Genomic DNA, 22,468 nt, shown 5'->3' with positions numbered 1-22,468 from the left:
AAAGGTGAACCCAAGTCCAAACAGAAGTCATGTTTCTCAGTACTTTGCTACGAAAACAGTCTACTGCAAATATTTTTTAGTGCACATGTGTATGTGGTTTAGCTTTCACAGCGTCTGTTCTTAGCATCCGTTCTTTTCAGCACCAATAAGCAGATACCTCTGTCAAACAGTTCAACCAAGATGCTCCAGTTAAAGGAAGTCATAGATGAAATCCTGGTATGTTTTTGCCTATTTCATAGAAACTGCAATATGTGTTTTTTTTCTCCATGAAATCATGACTTCTCAAGTCACTTAGCACCATCAATGATGACAGTTATATTTCCCAGAAACCTGGGGATATTACAAGAGCTTTTATTTTATGAGGGTGATTATGAGCTCTTAAGGAAAAAAATAAGATTCTCTGAACATCTTTTTGTTGCACCAGGTTTTATTCACTTTCATTATAAACACATTCCAATACCATTGTTCTTTCTTAATTAAAATTATGAAAATATAAAAATAAACACAGATGATGGGGCGCCTGGGTGGCTCAGTCGTTAAGCGTCTGCCTTCGGCTCAGGTCATGGTCCCATGGTCCTGGGATCGAGCCCCGCATCGGGCTCCCTGCTCAGCGGGAAGCCTGCTTCTCCCTCTCCCGCTCCCCCTGCTTGTGTTCCCTCTCTCGCTGTGTCTCTCTCTGTCAAATAAATAGAATCTTTAAAAAAAAAAATAAAAAAATAAATAAAATAAAATAAACACAGATGATGGTAGAGGGGATATCTGTTGTCAGTTGCCATGTTAAATAGTCACCTATTTTACAGTAATCCTTTTTAGAAATGACTCTTGAGAATTAGAATTCTAGAGGGTTCCCAAATAGCTACTACTGTTAGGTTTTCACCTCCATCAAAGATAGGTGGCAAAGCCAAAACGCAGTGCATTTTGCTCTCCCATTTCCTTTTCCCAAATAAATGAACGTTATTTTAAGTAAGTTTCCATCATAAACTTGAAATGAATGTAGTTATCTAAACTGAATGTATCTGCAATCCCCTTTCAAATTTCTTTTCAAAAATTTTTATTTATTTTCAAATTTTAATGACTCCTGTAGATTTCTCATTGCTTTCCATTTTGACAGTATGTCCTAATCCAGACACCTTGCAGCTTGACCAAGTATTTCTAGGTTAGTGATGTTCTCCTTCACAGAACTTGTCAAAGTTCAGTGACATTAGATGTTAAGGAAGGAAGAAAGGTATAAATTCAAAGAAACACTGTGATTTATAAAAATGTCTTTACAATTTGGGATAGTCTCACAAGTCAATTTGATAGTCTCACAGAATATTCTCAAAATGAAATACTTGGTTCTGACATGACCAAGGGGAAATAACAGAATTGTGACATTGCAGGCTTGGCATCAGGAGGACCTGATTTGACCACTAGCCAACGGTAAGAATTGTAGACGTTTCCGGAACAGTGTGCCCCCTCAGCCACACGTAACGCATTCACGTGTGCCAGTCTCGTGGTTAAAGCAGGAGCTGCGGAGCCAGGCTCTGGGGGTAAGTCCCAGCTCCACTGCTTAGTAACTATGTGACCTTGGGAAAAGCTCCTGAGCAGCTCTGTACCTTTGTTGTCTTATCTGTAAAGTGGGGATGATAAGAAAAGTACCTAGCTCACAGAGTTTCTGTGAAGATGAAATTAATGTTCAAAACACCCAGAAAAATATGTGGCACATAATAGGTGCTATACAAGTATTTTCTTTTCTTATTATATGACCTTATTTAATGTTTACCAGAACCTCTTGTGTAAGGCCAGCTTCATGGGTGCAGTCACGCCAGGCCCCACGCTAAGAGCCCCCAGTGCGCGCTTTAATTCTCTGCTAATGTCTTGAAATTCTTAATAATTTTTGAACAAGGACCCTACACTTACATTTTGCACTGGCCCCACATATTCAGTAGCTGGTCCTGCTCTTGAGGTAGACAGTGTTACTGTCCCCACTCTGCCCCGTTCTGGCTACGTGGCTTTGGACAAGCAACATCCCCCGTGTTTTCACCTGTAAACTACGGATGTAATTACAGACCTGCCAGGGCCCTTGGGAGGGTTAAGATAATGTGTAAGCAGTGATTGGCACAGGTAAGTTCTCAGAAATGGGACCCACTATTACTAACATCTATTTTGATAAAATAACTCACCAACAATTCTGTTCTCCTCTAAATACAGATTCTTACTTACAATTACAAGTAACTTCAGTGCAGTTAAACGTTTGCTGAAAGTACAGAATAAAGTCATAAAACTCATCTCTGGAAAAACTCAGAGAGGGTTATGAGGGGAGATGATCGAATCTTTACTATTACAGAAAGACCTTATTAAAATTTGAGGCTTCTGTAAATCTTGAACATGTTTCATAAACATGGCCTAGAGGGGAAGTCAGGGGACTTGATGTGTGGTGAGAATGGATAAAACCTTGGGGAAATTTTCAAATAAATTGTTAATAATAAAAAGCATACTCAGAAACAAAATTAAGTGCTTCAGACTGCATAAACCCAAATATTTATTCATAATAAATTTTACTACTTCCACAAGTGAATGAATGGGGTGTGACCCCTACACCATGAAGACAAAAAAGAAAGCAACTAAAAAGGAAATACTAGACACTCTAATTCATTTGCAACTTCTCAAATTTAGGTTATTATTAGTTTTGATACTAAAAGATGCTTCATGCCTTAACATTAGTTACATTGTAGAAATTAAATATTTTTGCAGACTTTGATGGCATTTTTACAATATTTTTTTCAAATAAAATTTAGAAGTCAAAATAATGTATACTCCTTTATAAGTTACTTTAGAACATAGGATAGAACTCAGTCTCTACAGAGAAGGATAAAGTCTTCTAAAGAAAATTGTTTTGACAAAAAATATAATTAGTGGAAAATTATTTTACCTCTACAGAATTAAGAATATATGTTCTTTCCACAACAGTATCTACTACTGAAAATAAAACTAATGAAAAACCTCTTGCAATCACAAGATATATTCTGATATGTTTTTATATCCATCCTCCAAATTTTAATTTGTTAGGTAGGTACACTCTGGAAAGATAATCTGATGATAGGAAGGTCAAAGCTTGAATTTCTGCCTTCATTTTAGAGTCTGCCATTATTTCCATCTGTCAATAAAAGTAAAGTACAGCTGTGACCAAGTCCTGTGCTACAGCTCTATTGACTCAAACCTAGTAAATCTAGGCTTGTTTTATTCTCAGAAGCCACGGGCAATAGCTTTTAGGTCAGCCAAGACATTCCAGAGCTGTTACAGAAAAAAATGTCAGAAGAATACCCAGTATGGATATCTCTGATAACTAGAAATGGTCTGGTGTGTTTATGTAATTTCTTTCTTCCCCCCCATAAACTATGATGCAGCCATAGACGATGGGTAGAGAACTATGATGAGGATAAAAATAGGTCAGCTCCATCCATCTGATCTTATCTATTAGCATTCGTAATTCAGTGTTTGAACAACCATTTACTGCCAAGCACCACTCACATTAGTTGTTGGTTATATAAAATTTCAAGGAGGATATTTACAGAATATTATGTGAATAGCCACTATGAAAGTTAAAGGCAATAAAACATACAACACCTGAATTTTAGAAAGAAACATACTTCTTTTCTCCAAAATGGTTGGCAAGTAACATAAGGTCTTTTCAGGACACTGTCAAGTTTCATCTGGTCCCGTTTTGTCAGCGGAATTAAAGTATCTCTAGGTATATTTAACCTAGAAAAAATACATGAAAAAAAATCAGCAAAAACAGAGTGCTTCTATAACTTAAAGGTCACATATTTATTTGTATTTATTATACTATGTCAAGAAACTCAGAAATAACAGGTAAGATAAATCCCTCTTTTAAAGCCAGAATTTGGGAGATGTCCTAGATCAGCAAGGATTCAAGTTCATAGTGGATGTCCATTCTAAATTGTTGTTTTCCTTCCCGTCACACTCACAGGACAATGACAAGAACAGAGACATTGGTACTAAACACAATGCCAACAGCACTCCATCAAGTGTATGGACACCACCGTGGCTCCCAGAGCGCTACGGCCTCGAAGCAGGGAGCTATAGAATATGCGTGGCCAGCCCCAAAAGTCACTATGGGATCTCAGGTTCCACTGAGCACTTCATTCTTTGTAATTCATTGAGAACTTTCAGGGCCAAGGACATTAGTCTATTTCTAACTTATTTTCACTTAAGCGCACGTGTGTGCACACATACACACACCCCTATCTAGTTTTAAGTTTTAAAAAAAGTGGATTGTAATTTTTTCTTGGTGTGTGTTTTAAAAACAGGACAGGAAAGGTCCAGGATTTATGGTATAGACTACTTTTTGAAGTAACAAATCCTGGATTTCCCAGGAGAGCTCTAGTTTCAAATAGTCTTTTTCAACGTCCCCACAATTATGACCATTTGCCAGTGGCAGCTTTCAGATAGGGTGACAATCTGATTAAAAGTTGAGGGGGGAGCTAGAGGATTTCCCGTGAAGCTGTGTTTGTGTAGCTATCACACTTTTTAAAAATTTCACTGTCCATTTATTTGGAGTGGCTTTGAGGGCACTGATGGAATTTATGAGATGCAGCTGGAGTTTCTCCAAGCCCTCCACCTTAATAGTTATCAGATCATTTATCCTGAATTTGTGTTAGGAAAGCTCTTCATGCAAACAGATCACCCCCAAGAGATTTTGACCATGACACATACACCAAATGGAACAAAACTTTGATCCACTAGAGTGTAAATATTCAAAAATCAAAAACTAAATGTTTTCTCTTATGCCCACATTTTGTAAGAAGTGGCAATCACCCAAAACCTGTTCATGTTCCAAATTTAGGAACAAGGACCAGGTACCAGGGTTTGCTCGCTGCTTAAAGAAACCCAATAAACACGTTTAAGTTCATTCATATTGGCCAATTAAACAATAAAATATTTTTAAATATCACATTAGCAGAGATGAATAAAAGTGACCATGTCCCATGCTGAGGGACAGGTGGGCTCTCATTCTCCAGGGAAAACAAAATAATTAACCTATCAGGAGGGCAGTCAAAATCTTAAAAATGTGCATACCCTTTGACCCAGCAATTCTGGGAATTCAGCCTTGGGGACTAAGGGACTAATTAAAGATGCGGGCGAAGATTTAGTTACAGGAGGGACCATCAAAGCACTATTTATCAGAGATTTGGAAACCACCCAAATGTCTGACTACGAGGCACTGGCTGAATAAACACTGGTACATCCAGAATTGGAACTCAGTGAGAGAAGACACTAGAATGAGGTCATGGGTACGGAAAAGTGATTTCATTGTTGTGTGAGAGAAGCAGATTACAAAGTAACAAAGTATGATCCCATTTTTGTGAAAAAGTTATGGCTATGCACAGAGTGTAATAATAATCTACAGTGGTAAAGCTGTTCGTCAGTAGGTGATTTTTATCTTGTTACATAATGGTATTTTTTTCTATAATGAACATATATGTTAAACTTGACAAAATTTAGGTTCCCAAATGTTAAGTAATCTTAAAATGAGATTTTTTTTATGAAATTAAAATTTTAAATCTATGGTAAAATTGATTCATATGGCAAACGATGTTGTCAATGATTACCATTTAACTAGATTCAATGTCTTACACTTTCAGAGTATAAAAATATTACAAAATCTTAAAAAAAATAAAAAAATAAAAATATTACAAAATCTTTTAACCATAAAGGTAAAACAAAAACTATTTTCTAGCTGAAAGTTCAGTTAACCAAATTCATTCAAGCATTTTGGTAATTGAAACAGAAACATCGATGAATTTAATTCATAATTCTATAATCCTGAGTCATAGTGACAATATAAACAAAACACATTAAGAGCTTTCCCATATAGTCACTTTTACGGCTTATTGTTAATATTATGATAAGTCATCATTTTAAATATCCTAGTTTTACTAAAACTAAGATTAATCTAACCGTTTAATATCGGAAGGGAGGAGACCAAGCCATCTAATAGCTGGAACTGTGAGATTATGGGCCTCAAAAGACATTGCCTAAAATAAAGAGCAAACGTACATTAGGTGAGGCTAAATTGCAGAAAACCAGCAGACTTGTTTTTGCAGCCACATTTTTTACTTATTAAGAAGGATAACTACAAAAGACTGCACACTTCCTGAGGCCACAGAACTAAGAAAATCACCAAGACTTTTGCTAACCTGGGCTTTCAGTGAAGGTTTTAAAACTGCTCTAGGATTTCTGTCTTGATTTTATATAAATTAAAACTACAAATGAACCTCTCTGACCTGCATTTATTGTTGTTCATGATTCTGTATTTTGACATCTTGCTTCACCATCCCTTTCGTCTGAATATATATGTCATATAAACATATCTGTCGGGGACACTCAAGGTGTATACCAGTGGTGCCCAGACTTCATCATGCATCGGAATCACGTGGGGTCCAAGCCCAGAGATTCCAATTCAGGAGGCCTGGGTGGGACTGAGCTGTGCATTTCTAGCAAGTTCCCCGGTGATGCCAACACTGTCTGGGACCATACTCAGAACAACTGATGCACAGACTCTAGTGGTGAAATTTGGTGATGTTTTCATTTTTCCTTACGGTGGGTGTAAAGGGAATTGGCAATGTCAGAATTCAAGGTTATATATAATTTTCAGAGTTTATTTGGCAATCGGCCCTTGCTGTTACCCTGAGGTCCCACAGTTACTTCAGCAGACTGGGAGAGTGAAGGATAATAGTGTCTCTCGCCCACAGCTAATCCCACTCTGTCATCTGCGGTCACATTGGTCATGCTGGAAGCTAGAATCACAGCCACTAACACAGATTGGCCCTAGACTAGGAGAGTAGCTCCCCAGTACACTGTGGGGGTCCTCAGCCAACTAAGGGCTGGTAAGTGAATGCAGCAATCACTCTGATGAGTATGAACTATCTCAGTAGTGGAAAAGGAAAAATACTTTTCTGTACTTACCATAGATCCATACTTGTAGATGCACATTATTTCTATGCCTGTGAAAAGAGTCACCTTTATGGTTAGTCTCCTTGCACATCACAGGTTAGGTCTCTTGTACATCAAGGTTATGGTTAGTCTCCTTGTACATCACAGGTGTGCGCTCTCACATTTTATCTAACACCTGCAACTTTTATTTTCATAGACACTACCAATAAAAAACTTGTGGTTCAGTTCAATGGGGCAAAAATAGCAATAAATTGCCTCAAATGATTATAATCATTAATTTTAATCTGATAATCATCTTCTTTTAAAATAATTTATGAAAGTGTTCTAAGAGCAGAAAAGCACAGCTATAAGTATGATGAATAGGATTTAGTTAGGACGCTGCTTCAAATAATCCAACGACAAATCACCATGTGGATCGGCATCGACAAGAGCGAAAACAGGAATGTGAAATGTATCCCATAGCTTCTTGACCAAAAGTCTTGTGTTCAGATCAGGTACCCCCTTTCCCTAAAAGCAAGATTGAAATTATGCATTTTAATTCCAGCAGAATGAAACTGACAAAACCTTTTCCTTATCTTACCAACAATTTAAAAGTTAGAAAAGTTAGATCACCTTAAATTTCAGGTGGAAGACTAGCCTGGACTGTGAAAAATGTACAGTCTACACAACAGAGTGAAAAAGCCCGCCTACATTTGTCACTGTGACTCAACTATCCCAGTCCTGGGAAATAATCCTAAGGAAACACTTCAGCAGAAGCAGAAATAATAAAAATTGGACATATCTACCAACAGGGACATGGAGAGGCAGCATCGCACATGTCATTCGTCATTCGGCAGGTGTCCGATTACTCCAGTGTTATCACCTCCTCCCACACGACCCTGTGGCAGGAAGCTTACTACCCTCTGCTCACTGATGACTGTAGCTGCCCGTGTGGCATCTCAATGTATGCTTCTGTGTTCTTTGCCATTCTTGGTGCAGATACATATGCATGTATATATATGTATAGAAAAGCAGGCTCCCTTTGATGGAATTCATGCAATTACCTGATCTACAAACCTGCGGGAGGCAGAACACAAAGCAGCTCCAGCGTTACCATATTATAGTTGAGACGAGCAGCCACGGGAGAATGGCACGTAGGTGATTCTGAGAGCCTGTGCAAACTCACTGTGGCATTAGAAAATCACTGGTATTTAAGAATTGGGACCACCAGGGGCACCTGGGTGGCTCAGTCGGTTAAGCGTCTGCCTTCAGCTCAGGTCATGATCTCAGGGTCCTGGGATGGAGCCCCGCATCGGGCTCTCCACCTAGCAGGGAGCCTGCCTCTCCCTCTCCCTCTGCCCCTCCACCCCGCTAGTGCTCTGTCTCTCTCTCTCTCTCTCTCTAATAAAATTAAAAAAAAAAAAAAAGAATTGGGACCACCACCTTGATTTTAGTCAGATTTGAGGATGTTTAAATAAATGCCTTGGAAATTCTTACTCCCTCACCCCAAAGGATGTGCCATATTGATAACAGAACATTGTGCGAGCTGTAGAGATAATGTTATAAACCCCTCTTGCCAATCACCAAAGTAGTATGTTAGTCTTGGCATTGTAGTAAAGGGAAATAATATAATACCGTAACCATGATGCAAGGGGACATTCTGTTGCAAAAGTTGTCATCCAGGAGTCGCTGAAATGTCGCATCTTTTTCTACAATTAATAGAAATTTTGCATCTGTAATTAAATCTGTGACGTTAAGGCTGATAATTTGAAGACAAGAATATTTCCATTTAATCGCCAACTAAATAGTGATGCCATATAAATCAATTCTAAAGCAGCTATAGATATAGTATATTCCTTTTTGCCTTCAAATAGATAGACATCGATTCACATATTTAGATACCTGTCTCTTCTACTAGACAGGGAGCCCCTAAAGCAGAAACCATGTGTGTTCATCTTGACCACTATAGGGTCTAGCTTGATGGTTACACATTATGAAGGCTTGGCTTATCAAAATAATGAACGAATGCACATTCTACAAGGTTAAATAGTTTTACCACTCAAAGGATACTTCGAATTCCTTGAATATTAGATGGCACAGCAACAGCCTAAGTTAACAAAACAAGAGAGTTTTTATTTTAAATAAAAAGCAAGTATAACCACATTTAAAAATGTATCATAAAAATCCCATATTTTCATTTTTCTCTGAATACATCAGTCATCAGAGATTTATTCCTCAATAAGGAAACAGTAGGAAACAGACTTACTCCTAAGAAGACAAACGTGCCACCCAAACTACTTCCTAGCAGGTGAGAATCTCTCAGAAACTCTGTGGATATGTGGCTTAAGTGGCAGAAAGTGGTGAATTAAAGCCCTCCTGTCCTAGAGCACACAGGTGTCGTCTTGCTCATTTCCAGACTGCTGTGCAGGTTAGTGCTGTGGGCTCTCCAGGTGCCAAAGCCCAGCAAATAGTTCAGAATTAAATAGATCAATTTCCAAGCCAGGAAACTGTATCAAGATTACATAAGTAACCATGCTAAAATAGCCAAGCTCCATTCTACCTGAAGACAACAGTACATTTCTCAAAGGAAAGCATTATCTTTGTTTATTTTAATATGACATTTGACAACTGGCGTATTTTAAAACTGTGTAATGGACAACCCCCTAAAGCATACGCTTATTCACCCTTCGGTTTTATTTGAACATCTTAAGCTCCAAACTACACAAGAAAGCAGGAAATAAAATACATTTCAAAAACAAAGGATCTGAAAGGGAGTTAAAGCAAGTGACATTAATATGCTCACTGTGGAACCACAGGTACAGTGCACGCTGGTGCCGTCTTCCTCCATATACCTTAAATTGCCAGCGATTAAACCTTTCGATGTAGATAACTGAAAAAATAATAGCCATATTTGAACACTTTTTCACGGACATATTTTTTTTTAAGTTTATTTATTTAAGCAATCTCTACACCCAGTGTGGGGCTCGAACTCATGACCCCAAGATCAAGAGTCGCATGCTCCACCAACTGAACCAGCCAGGTGCCCCTCACTAACACATTCTACACGGCTGAATCAATCCTCACGTTCACCTGCCAGATTACATGTATTTCAGCTCAGATTGGAATTTAAGAAGTAAAGGAGAAAATATGTAAGGATATTTAGGAATAAAAAATATTTAGTAATTCACCTGTTTTAGTCCATTCATCCAAGGGAATATATTGAGAGTAGATTATTTAAATTCATGAGAAAAATGTAGTATCAAATAGTATCAAAACAAAGCACAGATTACATTTATTTTTCTATTATGATTTTACACAAATCTTTTGTCTTAAAATAAGATGTTTTGTATTAAATGCTACTTACTATATGTAGACTCATCCTCGGCACTTTTAACATACAAGAAATGTCATTGATAATATTGTCCACGACAGTCTGGTTACCAAAGAGTTGGCTGTCAGTATAATATATGTCTCTATGAAAGTTAAATATATATTTTTAATTAGCCATATTCTCTTTGACTATGACAAGTATTGGGGTATTATTTGTGGGAAGCTTTAATTGGATGAAACACAACATATAAAGAAAGTAATTTATTACCCATAGTCTAGTCTAATGTACCATTTCAAATCATAATGGGAGTTAACCTAAACTAACTCTCAGGTTGCATCTTAAAGGAGTAATTTACCAAAACAAGTATTTACCTTTTGGTTGCATAAGTGTTGCTCTGTACTAATTTATAAATCATGGACAATATTTTAAGAATTAGGGCTGGAAAATAAGATACAATAAACAAGTTACTCATCACTTCTCTCATTAATTCAAAACACACCCCTATCAAGGATTCCAACTAGCCCCAGTTACTTTCCATAACATTAAAAAAATTATCCTTCCCAAATAGAAGTACTGAGTACAGAATAATAATTTCCTGAAGGATCAAATAAATTGCTGTCTGAACAGCAAAACTGAGAGAATATTTTTCTACTGAATCATGTACCTTGAAAATTTATTTTGGAATTATAATCTGCTTCCGTGGTTATTGACAATGAAAAATTCTGTAACTTTATTTCAGGTCTAAGGGTGGTATATTAAAGAACAACTAAAATTATTCAACTAGGAATAACTAAACCCAGAAAGTAACCAAACTTATTTATTTTATTACTAAAAGCTAAGAAAGATTAATTTACCAAAATTTTTAACTGATTTTGGTGAATCACTTTTGATTTTTCTCGTGGTACAATGAGATACCATCTGAAGACCCACAGAATCTTCAAACCTGTCATTTTGTTGAAAGGCAATAAGATAAAAAAGAATTAACGTCTGAACACCGAACAATATACACTTAATGTGCTCTTCTGCACATCACCTAAATCCATATTTCTTCTCAACAGAGCCACTGAAGCTTTAGGACAACTTCATTTATAATCTTAGATAATTCCAGGTGGTAATTAGGGTAATTAGCTTTGTGACATACAGAGGCACTAAAATAAAGTGTTTAAAATAAGTGAATTAAATACCTTTGAGTATCATGTATGTGTATTTAGTGTATAATGTGTGACATTTCATGTATGTAAACTATTTTACCTATTTCACAATTTTATTAGCATTTTGCTCATTTTAATATTTACTCATTTGTTAATTTTCCTCAACAAGTTTTGAAATATTATATTTCTGATTTACCTCCAAAATTACATTAAGTGAAATAATTTATATTAGGTTGTTAAATTGAACTGCCAAGCCTGTCCTAAAGGTGGCAGAAGGCACCAGGCAAATAGGTTGGGTGTTAGCTGTCTGAGGGCTTGATGAAATCCATTCTCCAAAATGATGTAAAATATGATTCAAAAGTTTACAGTTTGTATTAATTATACTGACCATAAAAGAATACTTAGTGACTAAGGAGACCCAAAATTACTTTTATTCTGTTTCTGTAACTCTTACTGAGAACTATTGTAGTGTTTTTCATTATTTAGATTCTACAGGCTGAGCATCTGAAAAACACAAAAGATGCAAGCAGGTTGGAGGCTTGGACAAAACTGTTTGCCGATTTTACCTTCTTGGACACATGACTTAGCAGGGGGAGATCTACCAGGAGAAAGAGCCTTTGAAATATGCTCTGTGTTCCAGATACATTTATTTTCCTTCCAGTATCAGGATTGGTTGTACCTCCCCTGAGCAAGTGGTTTGCTTTTGCAGTATTTCTGCAGAATTCCACTGGTCATATTTCCCCCGTTTGAGTGCTAGACATTCTAGCTTAGATCCCAGTTTGGAGCCTGTTTTTAGCAGAACTGTAAGACCTTATCATATGCATTTTGAATTCTAACCTCTTCTGGTTCTTCATTTGTTCTTCCTAGCATTGTTTTCCCTTTGCCTTATCTTTCACACCCACTTCTAGTTTGTAAGACCTGCTTATGAGGTATGTATTTTGTAAACTTCCTTCAATCCTTCTAGGCAGGGTAAAAGCAGTAAAAAGAATGACATCAGACTAGAACTCTAACTCAAATAAATTCAAATAATGACATAGATACTGTATTTAAAAATTAAAAATGCCAAATGCCCACTTTATATTTTCCCAGCTTGATCTGTTGTCTATTGTGAATGCAGGTGCTTCATTCCTTGCCACGCTCGTGATGATGTCTTGGATAACACTTTCTATAGACGCAAGAACCTCAGAACTGAAACAATAAACACACTATGATTCCATCTTAATTCTAAATTAGACCTTTACACTATGTAACGTTTCCCCAGATCAATAGGAAAGTAGGTTTTAGTTTCATTGGTTGTTTTTTAAGACTAGGTAATTCGCCTCCATACTGATCTCTCCCACTAAATTTTGACATGGGCATTGCACTAAAACAACAACCATATTTATAGTGGTTACTTGCAGAGAAATTTCATTTGCTTGTAATTCTACTTCTCAAACAATTACCAGTTGAAGTAATATCTTCCTTTTAGACAATATTACTAACTAGACAATATGATTTATAAATGTATTTTAATCTCTTCGTATTAACCTACTTAAATTCAAACTTGTTGGCCTGAAATATGACTGATAAATGTTTTAATTAAAAATGATGTAATATTGGCTTTGAGTTTAATTTCTTTCCCAAAAATGCAATGCAAAAATATTCCAAAAGAAATACTTCTTATTGTAGCACATCACCCTGATTGATCTCATGCCTTAAATCTGCCCTTTTGAATTTTAGTGATACAAAGAGAAAAAAGTTTAATCACTACCATGGAAAGACTTGGCAACCATTACAGCACTTTACAGAAAAATATTAAGACCTAGCCCAGTTTTCTGTGAGCTGACTTTTAATTTCACAAGCCATCAGCTTCAAAAAATGTTGTTCAGTTATAAATACCATTAGCGTATTGCCTAAGAAGGGAAATCAAATTAAATCTAGAAAATGTGCAGAATGTAGAATGTAGAATGTTCTAATTCTCCCAGAAACTTCAGAGCTTGCTTTAAAATGCACGTTATCAGAAAGCAAATCTTAAAACAATCAGTATTTTCTAACACGGAGCGATAAAAACTGACTCAAAGAAAGATCTCATTCATTTTTCCAGTTTGAAAAAAAAAGTTGCAAGGTAACACCGTGACAAACTTGAAAATACAATTAGATTAATTTGCATCTGAAACTTAAACAGGGGACTTCCATTCTGTCCTTTCCTCACCCTCATAAGTTCTCCCTCAAACTAAATACTTCTATAAAAATCTGTTTGCTTGTAGGTTTTCCACTTTTTTTTTGTTTTGTTTTTTTGTGGTGTTTTTGTTTTGTTGGTGGTTGGCTTAGTCTTCTTAAAAATAAGACAGTAATTTGTTTAGGCTGAAAAACTTTGCTGATAAACCAGAAAAGCAGATCCAGAAAAAAAAAAAAAAAAAAACCACCACCCAGCATTTTAAATAAAAATGGTCAATAACATAAACATAGCCTCTGTAGCTAATTCCGAGCCGGGGAGCTGGAGAATCTCAGTAATCCATCTCTTCAGCACCTGGCTCTCACCAACCTCGCCAGCCGCCAACTGCTTTAATTGATTTTAAATAAATCATTTAAAATGTGTGTACATTCTCTCCAAGTCAAGTAAATCGTTGTCTCATTATCAGCCACTTCCCTGTTCAGTTTGATAAAACCCGGATTGAGTGAGAACTCCCAACATTCATCTTCCCTCTTTCTCTTCACACACGCGCGCACACGCACACACGCGCGCACAAAATCCTGAAAGCTTTTTACATTTTTAAATTGTATCCAAAAAAAAAAAAAATGTGTTTTAAACAAACACAAAGCCAAACTGTGCCCTAAACTCCCTGAGCTCTGAGAATCTCAGGAAACCGGCACGCTCCCGGAACATTCTAGAAGGGGAATATTCTAGAAGTCACCAGAGGCGAGGTCTGTCACCGGGCTTTTTGAGTTCAAAATAATAGCTAAAAGCAGAAAAGAGAGGGCTCTGAGGAAGGAGCTTTCTCAGGGTTCACGAGTGGCCGGCGAAGGGGGTTGCTCCTGGGGCCTCCTCATCCCGAGCCCAGTGAGACGGCAAGGAGCGCCGCCATGTCCCTACGGAGCGCCTCAAGACCCCGCCCCAGCCTGGCTGGGGACCCGGCTCCTCTCTAACTTCCGAGCATGCGCGCCCCAGAGGGGGCCCTTCAAACCTTGAGGCCAGGCGCGTCCCCCCGCCCGCGGGCTCCCCACCGCCTCTCTTCAGGGTGGCCAGCAGGGAAGCCTTGTGCTGGTCCAAAACCGCGAAGAACGAGGCCTCAGGCCCCATGGGCGCAAAGGCCATGAGGGCCGACAGCAACGGAAAGCTCCAAGAGCAGGAAGCCCACTAGCGCCCACGACGGCCCTGCCGGGCGCCTCCCGCGCGTCCTGCCTCACAGCCTCCCTGGCGATGGTGGTCACTTTTCACACTTTCGGGCTGGGCATGCGCACACCTAGCCCCCCAGGCATGCGCATAACGCCTCTCATTGAGCGGAGTGCGCAGGCGCACAGGGTTCAATCAGGTACAGTCCCACCTGGGGGGCGAAGTGATGGGCCCAGTGGGGACCAGCATGACATGTCTGGGATATTGGATCCAGTTTTCCTTGAAATGGATTTATGGTGTTTGGTTTTTTGTGGGTGTTTTGTTTTGTTTTTTTTTTTGAGGGGATAAGGGGCGGTATTTAGGGAAAACTAGTACCAGCGATATTTCATGAAAAGAAGTAGTTTTGGTGATCCACCCGTGTGCCAGCCGCAGCGCTAGGCCTGGGCTCAGCTGTGATCAAGGCAAACAAAATTCCTGCCCTTCTAATATTTTTATAGTAGCCGCTCTCTTAATTCTCATAACCATCCCAGGAGGTTCCTGATGTGGCCGTGGTGATTTTGCAGGAGCGGAGGAAAGTGAGGTCCACAGCTGAGTCAGACTGGGGTAACATCCCAGCCTGGTCACTTTGAAGGGTCGCCAGATTTAGCCAATTAAAATACAGGGCACTCAGTTAAATTTCAATTTCAGATAAACAACTAATACTTTTTATTTTAAAGGATGACTAGGTCCCATGCAATCGTTGAGACATACTGTACTGGAAATTCTTTTGTTGTTTATCTGAAATTAGAACTGAACTGGACATCCAGTATTTCATCTAGCAATCCTGACATTGGACCACATCCTTGCCTGGCAGATTTGGTGAGCTGTCCCCCCTTCCTCCCCGCCTCCCTGGCTCTGAGCCTTTGAGCAGAAGCTGGGAATTCTGAAGCCCCAGGGAAGGACTCTTGCCTCTGGGGGAATGATGTCCTTGAGAGAGAGGAAAATGGGGAGAGACTATAAAACAAAGTAGGTCCCAGGCCTGTGGGGGCTTGGTCCTACAGGGATGGGAGGCCAAGGGCTTTGACCCAGAAGAGCCACCTGACAGCAGGCCCCCTCCAGAGAACTATTTCGTTCCCTCACTTCCTGGTTATTTGATAGTTTTGAAACAAAAACTGCTTTGCCGTCAGAAATAAAAATGAACCCTCTCTGTTCGTAATGATGGCTGCCTGTGCCAGGCCCTGAGCTGAGGGCCTTGGTTATTATTATCACAAATACTTCGTCACTGCCTACTCTGGGCTAGGAAGTGTTTGTTACTGAGGACACTGCTGTGACCAGGGCAGGCAGAGTCCTTGCCCTTTGGGAGCTCACCATCTAAGAAGAGGATAAATAAGTGAACACTTAAATTGTGAAGTTGGCAGGGTGAGAAGTGCATTTAAATTGGCAACCTTAAGAGGTAAAAATTATTATCCCCATTTCACAGATGAAGAAACCGAGGCTTAGAGAAGTTGAGCAATATGTGCAGGATTGCACTCTGGTATGTGATAGAGCTGAGAGGTAAATCTTGACTCCACCTTCAAGCTGCTACCACGGGGCTAGGAGGCACCACGGCGGGGCTGGCTTGGGAAGGTGCAGTCATATTGCAGAGGCTGCTCTGGGGGTGGAATTCCCCCCTCTGGTCTCCGTTCTCCCCACGGTGAGATGAGGGCGGCGCCACAGGTGGGCTCTCGTTTATCATCCTCAACAAGAAACAAACAACAGGCCTTTGAAGGGAGAGGGCAAGTCAGTGACACCAACTGGGCTCGTCTGCTGGCAGGTGCCTCTCTCCTAGGACTAGAACCGTCTGTCTGGTTGTCTCTGCCTCCTGTGAGGACAGGCGGTTCCGTAGCACGTAGTGCTACACTCAGCCAGTCACTGGATCTAACGTGAAATGGAAAGTCCTGAGCTGGGCAGGGGCACAGGGAGGGGATCGGCACAGAGAAGGGAACAACCCATAATAAACCTGGCATTCCTGCAGGGAGAAACCACGAGGGGCCCGACTTGAAAGGCCTCACTGTGCTCCCACTGCGACAGACCAAAGCAGGAGGCCTTAGCCGTCCTTCCAGGCAGCTGCGGTTCTGCCCCCAGGTATCCAGGCTGCACTCAGGTAATGAGCAGGCTCTGTGTGCACCAGCTCCACATCAAAGTCAGCCATCCCAGCCCCAGGCCCTGAGAGGAAACCAGAAAAACAGATTCTGCCCCTAGCAACAGCTTGCAAAGGAAACTGGCAAATGCCACTTTGCAGGGTAGTCTACCTAGTGGGTCCTTTCTTCCTGCTGGCCAGTTACACTTGGCACAGGGACAGAGAAGGGTCACAAAGCTGTGCCCGAGCTGCTCTTGGGAAAATGGAAAGCTTTTCCCCAAACCCCACTAGTGGGCCTTTCGTCCGGACCCAACCTGACATCCAGAAACTTGTCTGAGAACCAGAGCCCCCAGGCGGGTTGGCAAGGAGCATTATTCAAATTAGGCACAATTATTGTAGGGAAGGATGGGGGGGGGGCCCTCCCAGCGAACCAGAAAGGAGAGGATGCCACACTTGTTACTTTTAAGCAAGGTGGTGTCTTTAGTAAATGTAAATGGATTTTAACGTATTATGGATTCTTGAGAAAAAAAGTAAACACTACAATAATTTCTTTATTTCTTGGGGCTTTAGCAGGTGTTTTTCTTTTTTATGTGTGGGGTTTTTTAGGTTTTTTAAAAACTGTAAGAATGATATATGCTTTAAATAAAATATTTACATAATTCAGAAAGTACAGAGTAAGAGTGAAAGAAACCCCTGCCCCTTGCAGCCACTCTCTGCTCCACCTTCATTTGTCCTCCCCTGGGCTCTGCCATCCTCCCGACCCTGGAATTATTCCCTCTTGCCCCAGGGCCTTTGCACTTCCTCATCCTTTAGCAGTTTGGAATGTTTTGTCCTTTTTCTCTCCTACTCCCTCCCCTCCCTCCCCCAAATCCAGCTCTGCTAATTCTCCTGTATCCCTCAGATCTCAGTCTGGACATCTCCCTGGACCACACTCCAAGTCCTCACCCCTGTCTTCCCCCTGTCTCGACATGCCTGCATTTCTCTACCCTGTCGGCCCCAGGGGTGAGCTCAGCCGGTACCCCACAGTTGAACTGTGCCTGGCACACAGAAGCACTCAGCCGTGTTTGTTGAATGAACGAATGACCCCTCGTGGGATTATGTCTATTATCTACTGGTAGTATTGCACCTCAGACAACTTCCTGTGCATGCCCAAATAAGCATCGTTTTTTATATGAATAAGACGCCACTCAAACATTCTTCTGGGATTGCTGCCACTGGGCACAATCATAACCGCAGTTTGCTGATGTCAGACACTGAGCCAAATGCTCTACACACAAAAACTCATTTACTCCTTCCCACTATGTGAGGGAGAAAGTCGAGGCTCGAAGAAGTATAAACAAGCTTCCGGGTTTCTTAGAGCGGTGCATGAGAAAACTCTGACAGGAATGGTGTCTCTGCTGTCAGCTGCCATATGAGATTGCCTCCAAGTCAAGGTAATTTAGTACTGATGAATACATGTGCCCATTTCTCATAGCCAGTGATGATATAAGAGGATGTGTGATGTAAAGCAGATCAATGAAAGGAAGATAAATCAAATTTTAAGAAGGTCAGCAAAATATTTGGGAGCATGTGGGTCATCTTACTGATGCGGGCATGGTGGGTTGGTTTTTTTTTAAGATTTTATTTATTTATTTGTCAGAGAGAGAGCACAAGCAGGGGCAGTGACAGGCAGAGGGAGAGGGAGAAGCAGAGCGAGGAGCCCCCGATGCTGGCCTCGATCCCAGGACCCTGGGATCATGATCTGAGCCGAAGGCAGACGCTTAACCAACTGAGCCACCCAGGCACCCCGTGGTTGTTTGTTTTGAGAGAGAGAGAGAGAGAGAGAGTGCTATAACACACACACACACACACACACACACCACCATGGACCCAACAACCGCTTCCATGACTGTCAACTCATGGCCAAATTTTTTCACCTACATCTACCCCCTTCCCAACCCTCCTTCAAGATTATTCGGAAGCAAATTCCAGGCATCATATTATTTCATCTTAAGTATTTAAACAGGTATCTCCAAAAAACAAGGACTCTTTGAAAAAAACCCATAATCCCATTTTCATAGCAAAACTTCTATTCACAATCATCCTTTAATATCCCCCAATATTCCCCTCACTGCTTAATGTCCCCAATTCCATGAATTGTTTTTAAGGCTTTGGGCTGATATGTCTCTTAAATGCCCTTAATTCTATAGGTTCCCCTCTTTTTCTTCCTTGCCATTTATTTGTTGAAGATACCGAGTCATTTGTCCCAGAGAGTTTCGTGCAATTAATAGTTTGTGGATTGCACCACTGTGGTGTCACTTAACCTGTTTTTCTGTCCCTGGTATTTCCTGTAAATTGTAGGTTAGATTTAGGGGCTTGACTGGTCCTGCTTTGATCTTCCTCCCCCTCCCCCCCCCCCCCGCTTCCTTTGGCAAAAAATATATCCTAGGTAGTTTGAACTATGTAGGATCTCTACTGTAACCTTCCAGGACCTCTGTGTCTGGGGTTTCCAGGTTGAGAAACTCAGAGCCAACCTGAGCCTCTCATTAACAGAAGGAGAAGCTCACCCCAGGAGGCGAAGTCATGCTCAGCAAAATCCCTGCTGAGTTCTGAATCCCTTCACGGAAGACCAAGCCAGAGGAGGAAATCCAGGGAGAGCTCTCGCAGTCACAGTTTCCCTCTATAGCATACAACCGTCCTATGGATTTGCAAGGAAGGTTTCTCCACCTGGCTGCCTCTTGGCTGGCTAGCATGCAGAGTCTTCCTGCCCCGGCCCAGCCTGACTCATCCTCTCTGCCTTTTATTTCTTCCTCACACCCCAACTGGGCTGCTAATCACTCCCCTCCCCCCACCCTGTGTGTTGGGATCCTGGCCTAGAGACACCCTACCACCACTGTTTTCCAGCCCTGCTCCAACAGCTAGTTTCCTCTTTATTTGAAAAATCAGTTGACACTAAACAGTGACTGGCTTTGATTTAAGGAGACTTTAAAATTTTTAAAGTAGTCTCATCCTCCCTCTCTGCTGCTTCTTTGTCTTCTTTTATTGTTTGTCTTCCATTCTAAAAACTTCTTGGCAACCAGCTTTGACAGAAAGAGACCTTTTACGAAAGACCAGAAGGCATCTTTGGTGGCCAAAGCCAAGGTGATAAAACTCTCCTAGGTGTTTCCCTCTTCAATTCTCCCTCTCTGCTATGCACAGGTCCACACCAGAAGGCCTCCCGGATTTACATCACAACGTGAATCATCTGGCAGAGACAAGTGCCTGCCTGGCTGCCCAGGGCTCTTCTTGGCACCAAGATTCAATGAAGAGCAAGATCACCAGGTGCCATGCCCATGTTGCTGGTATTTTGGTGGGGAAGACAGATTATAAAGAGAAAACAAAAACACATCTACAAGATAAATTCAATAATGCTGTGTTGCTGGGAACACACATCCTGGTTAGGACAGGAAAGAGTAAAGAAGTGAACAGAGAAAACATGATAATGAAGAAGGGCCAGCCACCGGCTGGAGGGAACAACACATGCAAAGGGCCTGAGGAGAGATGGGATAGGGGAGAGCCAGCCAATGTTGGTGGAGGGTGTGAAGGACAGGAGGGTGGTGGAGGGGGCGTGGGCAAGGGCCAGACCATCAGGGGCCTATCAGCCAGCGGGAGGAATTGGAACTTTCCTAGAAGGCAATGATTCTAACTGGGGCAGTTTTGCCTCCACAGGACATTTGGCGATGTTGGGAGATATTTTGGGCTGTCACAACTTGTGGGAGTTTGGGGTAGGGGGTGGATGCTACTGGTATATAGTAGGAAGAGGCCAGGGATGCTGTTAAACATTCCGCAGTGGCCAGGGCAGTCCCCACAGCAGAGAATGAGCCAATCCCCAATGTTAATAGTGCCAAGACTGAGAGAGCCTGGTCCCAAGGCAGGGGGAGGTCATCAGAGGTTTCAGAGCAAGGGAATGATGCAAGCTGAAGTAGGAAGGGAGAATGGAGCACAGGGAGTGGGTGGAGGCAGCAAGCCTGGGGAGAGGAACTGCCTCCATGCCGGTGAGCGGTGCTCCTGGATCAGGGTGCTGTCCTCCAGGAAGGAGAGAAGGCACAGGTTTGGGGATGCGTCATACCAAAGTAAGCCATGGTCGCACATGTTTTGGAAATGCTGGATACTCCATCAAGACAGCAGTCTAGCATGAATCCCAGAGCAACACTAGATGGGTTCAAACCTTGGCTTTGCCACTTGCTCGCTGTGTGATCTTGCGTAAGAGTCTCAATCTCTCTGTGCCTCAGTTTCTTTGTTTCTAACATAAGAGTAATAAGAGTACCTACCTCACAGGGTCAGCGTGAAGAGTTAATTTGTTAATACCTGTAAAGGAGTTCGTATATGCCTGGCACATGGCAGGGACTTGGCAAACACCGCCGTTTATTAAAGGAAGGCCCGATGTGGGGTGTCAGCACGCACATCTACAAAGTGAAGGCTCTGCATAAAAATCTTACTGAATCTTACGTTTAACCCACATTTGCCAAACTTACTTTTTCTTGACTTTTCCTCATCGACACTCAGAAAACCAGAGGCCCTTAGAACACACTTTAAAAACAGCTATCCTGGGAGCAAGATGGCGGAGGAGTAGGAGACCTGGATTTCGTCTGGTCTCAGGAATTCAGCTGGATAGGGATCAAACCATTCTGAACACCTACGAACTCAACAGGAGATCGAAGAAAAGAAGAGCAACAACTCTCTGAACAGAAAAGCGACCACTTTCTGGAAGGTAGGACGTGCGGAGAAGTGAATCCGAGGCGTTATTCGGGAGGATAGACGGCGGGGGAGGGGCCTCCGTCGGCCGCTTCTGGCAAGTGATAGAGCCGCGGAGCACAAAATCGGAACTTTTAGAAGTCGGCTCCGCTGAGGGACGTCACTCCGGTGGCTAAGCGGGGGGTGGAACCCTCATGGGACAGTGTGGTCTCAGGACCCTCGGGGTCACAGAAAGACCGGGGGTGCCTGAGTGTGGCAGAGCTCCCAGGTATCGGAGCGGGGAAGCCGGCTGCAGAGACGGAGCCCAGGCACGGGCTCTCAGCTCGGGGTTGTCATAAACCGTGATCCGCGGCACAGTCGGGCCACTGCTCCTCCAGCAGGGACCCAACAAGCGGCAGATCCGGGGAGACTCACCTTCTTCCCCCGGGAGGAGAGGCGTAGGAGCGCACCGCGGGGATCTGCTGGGTTTGGAGACTCCACCCGGGGTCGGGTGCCAGATAGAAAGGTGCGGTCACAGGCCGGGTGAGCACGGAGTGCGGCCGGAGACGGGGGACACGGGAGTGACTGACGGCTTTTCTCTGGGGGCGCACTGAGGAGCGGGGCCCCGAGTTCTCGGCTCCTCCAGGGCGGAGATTGGGAGGCCGCCATTTTCACTCTCCGCCTCCAAAGCTGTACGGAAAGCTTGCAGGGAACAAAAGCTCCCGAGAGCAAACCCGAGCAGATGACTTAGCCCGGACCGGCAAGGGCGGGGCAATTCCGCCTCCGGCAAAGACATTTGGGAACCACGGCAACAGGCCCCGCCCCCAGAAGATCAGCGAGAACAGCCAGCCAAGACCAGGTTTACCGATCAATGAGAACGGCAGAACTCCAGCGCTAGAGGAACACTGCACATAGAATCCGTGGCTTTTTTACCATGATTCTTTAGT

The 22,468-nt window shown here is 41.9% G+C and overlaps 1 protein-coding gene across 4 annotated transcripts; it reads right to left on the bottom strand.

The window, feature by feature from the left end:
• Positions 1-409: 409 nt before the first annotated feature.
• Positions 410-22,278, bottom strand: SPO11 (SPO11 initiator of meiotic double strand breaks). 4 transcript variants are annotated; one of them, XM_036109669.2, is made up of 13 exons: positions 14,583-15,242; positions 12,493-12,606; positions 11,122-11,210; positions 10,639-10,705; positions 10,301-10,409; positions 9,740-9,826; positions 9,007-9,043; positions 8,572-8,681; positions 7,365-7,464; positions 6,970-7,007; positions 5,962-6,038; positions 3,630-3,741; positions 1,513-3,136 (listed from the first exon to the last, which is right to left on the bottom strand). In XM_036109669.2, the coding sequence occupies exons 1-13, from the start codon at positions 14,711-14,713 to the stop codon at positions 3,017-3,019; spliced, it is 1,191 nt and encodes a 396-aa protein (XP_035965562.1). In that variant the 5' UTR covers positions 14,714-15,242; the 3' UTR covers positions 1,513-3,016. The 4 variants fall into 4 exon arrangements, 3 of the variants coding, with proteins under 3 accessions (XP_035965562.1, XP_077913451.1, XP_077913452.1); XM_078057325.1 differs by lacking the exons at positions 10,301-10,409; positions 10,639-10,705; positions 11,122-11,210; positions 12,493-12,606; positions 14,583-15,242 and adding an exon at positions 21,957-22,278; XR_013442100.1 differs by lacking the exons at positions 1,513-3,136; positions 5,962-6,038; positions 10,301-10,409; ... (2 more) ...; positions 12,493-12,606; positions 14,583-15,242 and adding exons at positions 410-694; positions 21,957-22,278.
• Positions 22,279-22,468: the final 190 nt, after the last annotated feature.

Source organism: Halichoerus grypus, chromosome 10 (genome assembly GCF_964656455.1).
Source record: "Halichoerus grypus chromosome 10, mHalGry1.hap1.1, whole genome shotgun sequence".
In the NCBI taxonomy this organism is placed as follows: domain Eukaryota; kingdom Metazoa; phylum Chordata; class Mammalia; order Carnivora; family Phocidae; genus Halichoerus; species Halichoerus grypus.
This window is presented reverse-complemented; position numbering and strand designations above follow the sequence as displayed.

Coding starts and splice junctions, on each gene's coding strand:
- SPO11 (XM_036109669.2), bottom strand. CDS start 14,713: ATGGCCTTTGCGCCCATGGGGCCTGAGGCCTCGTTCTTCGCGGTTTTG. Junction 11,211..12,492: donor TCAAGCTGGGAAAATATAAA/GTGGGCATTTGG, acceptor ACAAAATGACAG/GTTTGAAGATTCTGTGGGTC. Junction 8,682..9,006: donor TAATATTCAAGGAATTCGAA/GTATCCTTTGAG, acceptor TTAACGTCACAG/ATTTAATTACAGATGCAAAA.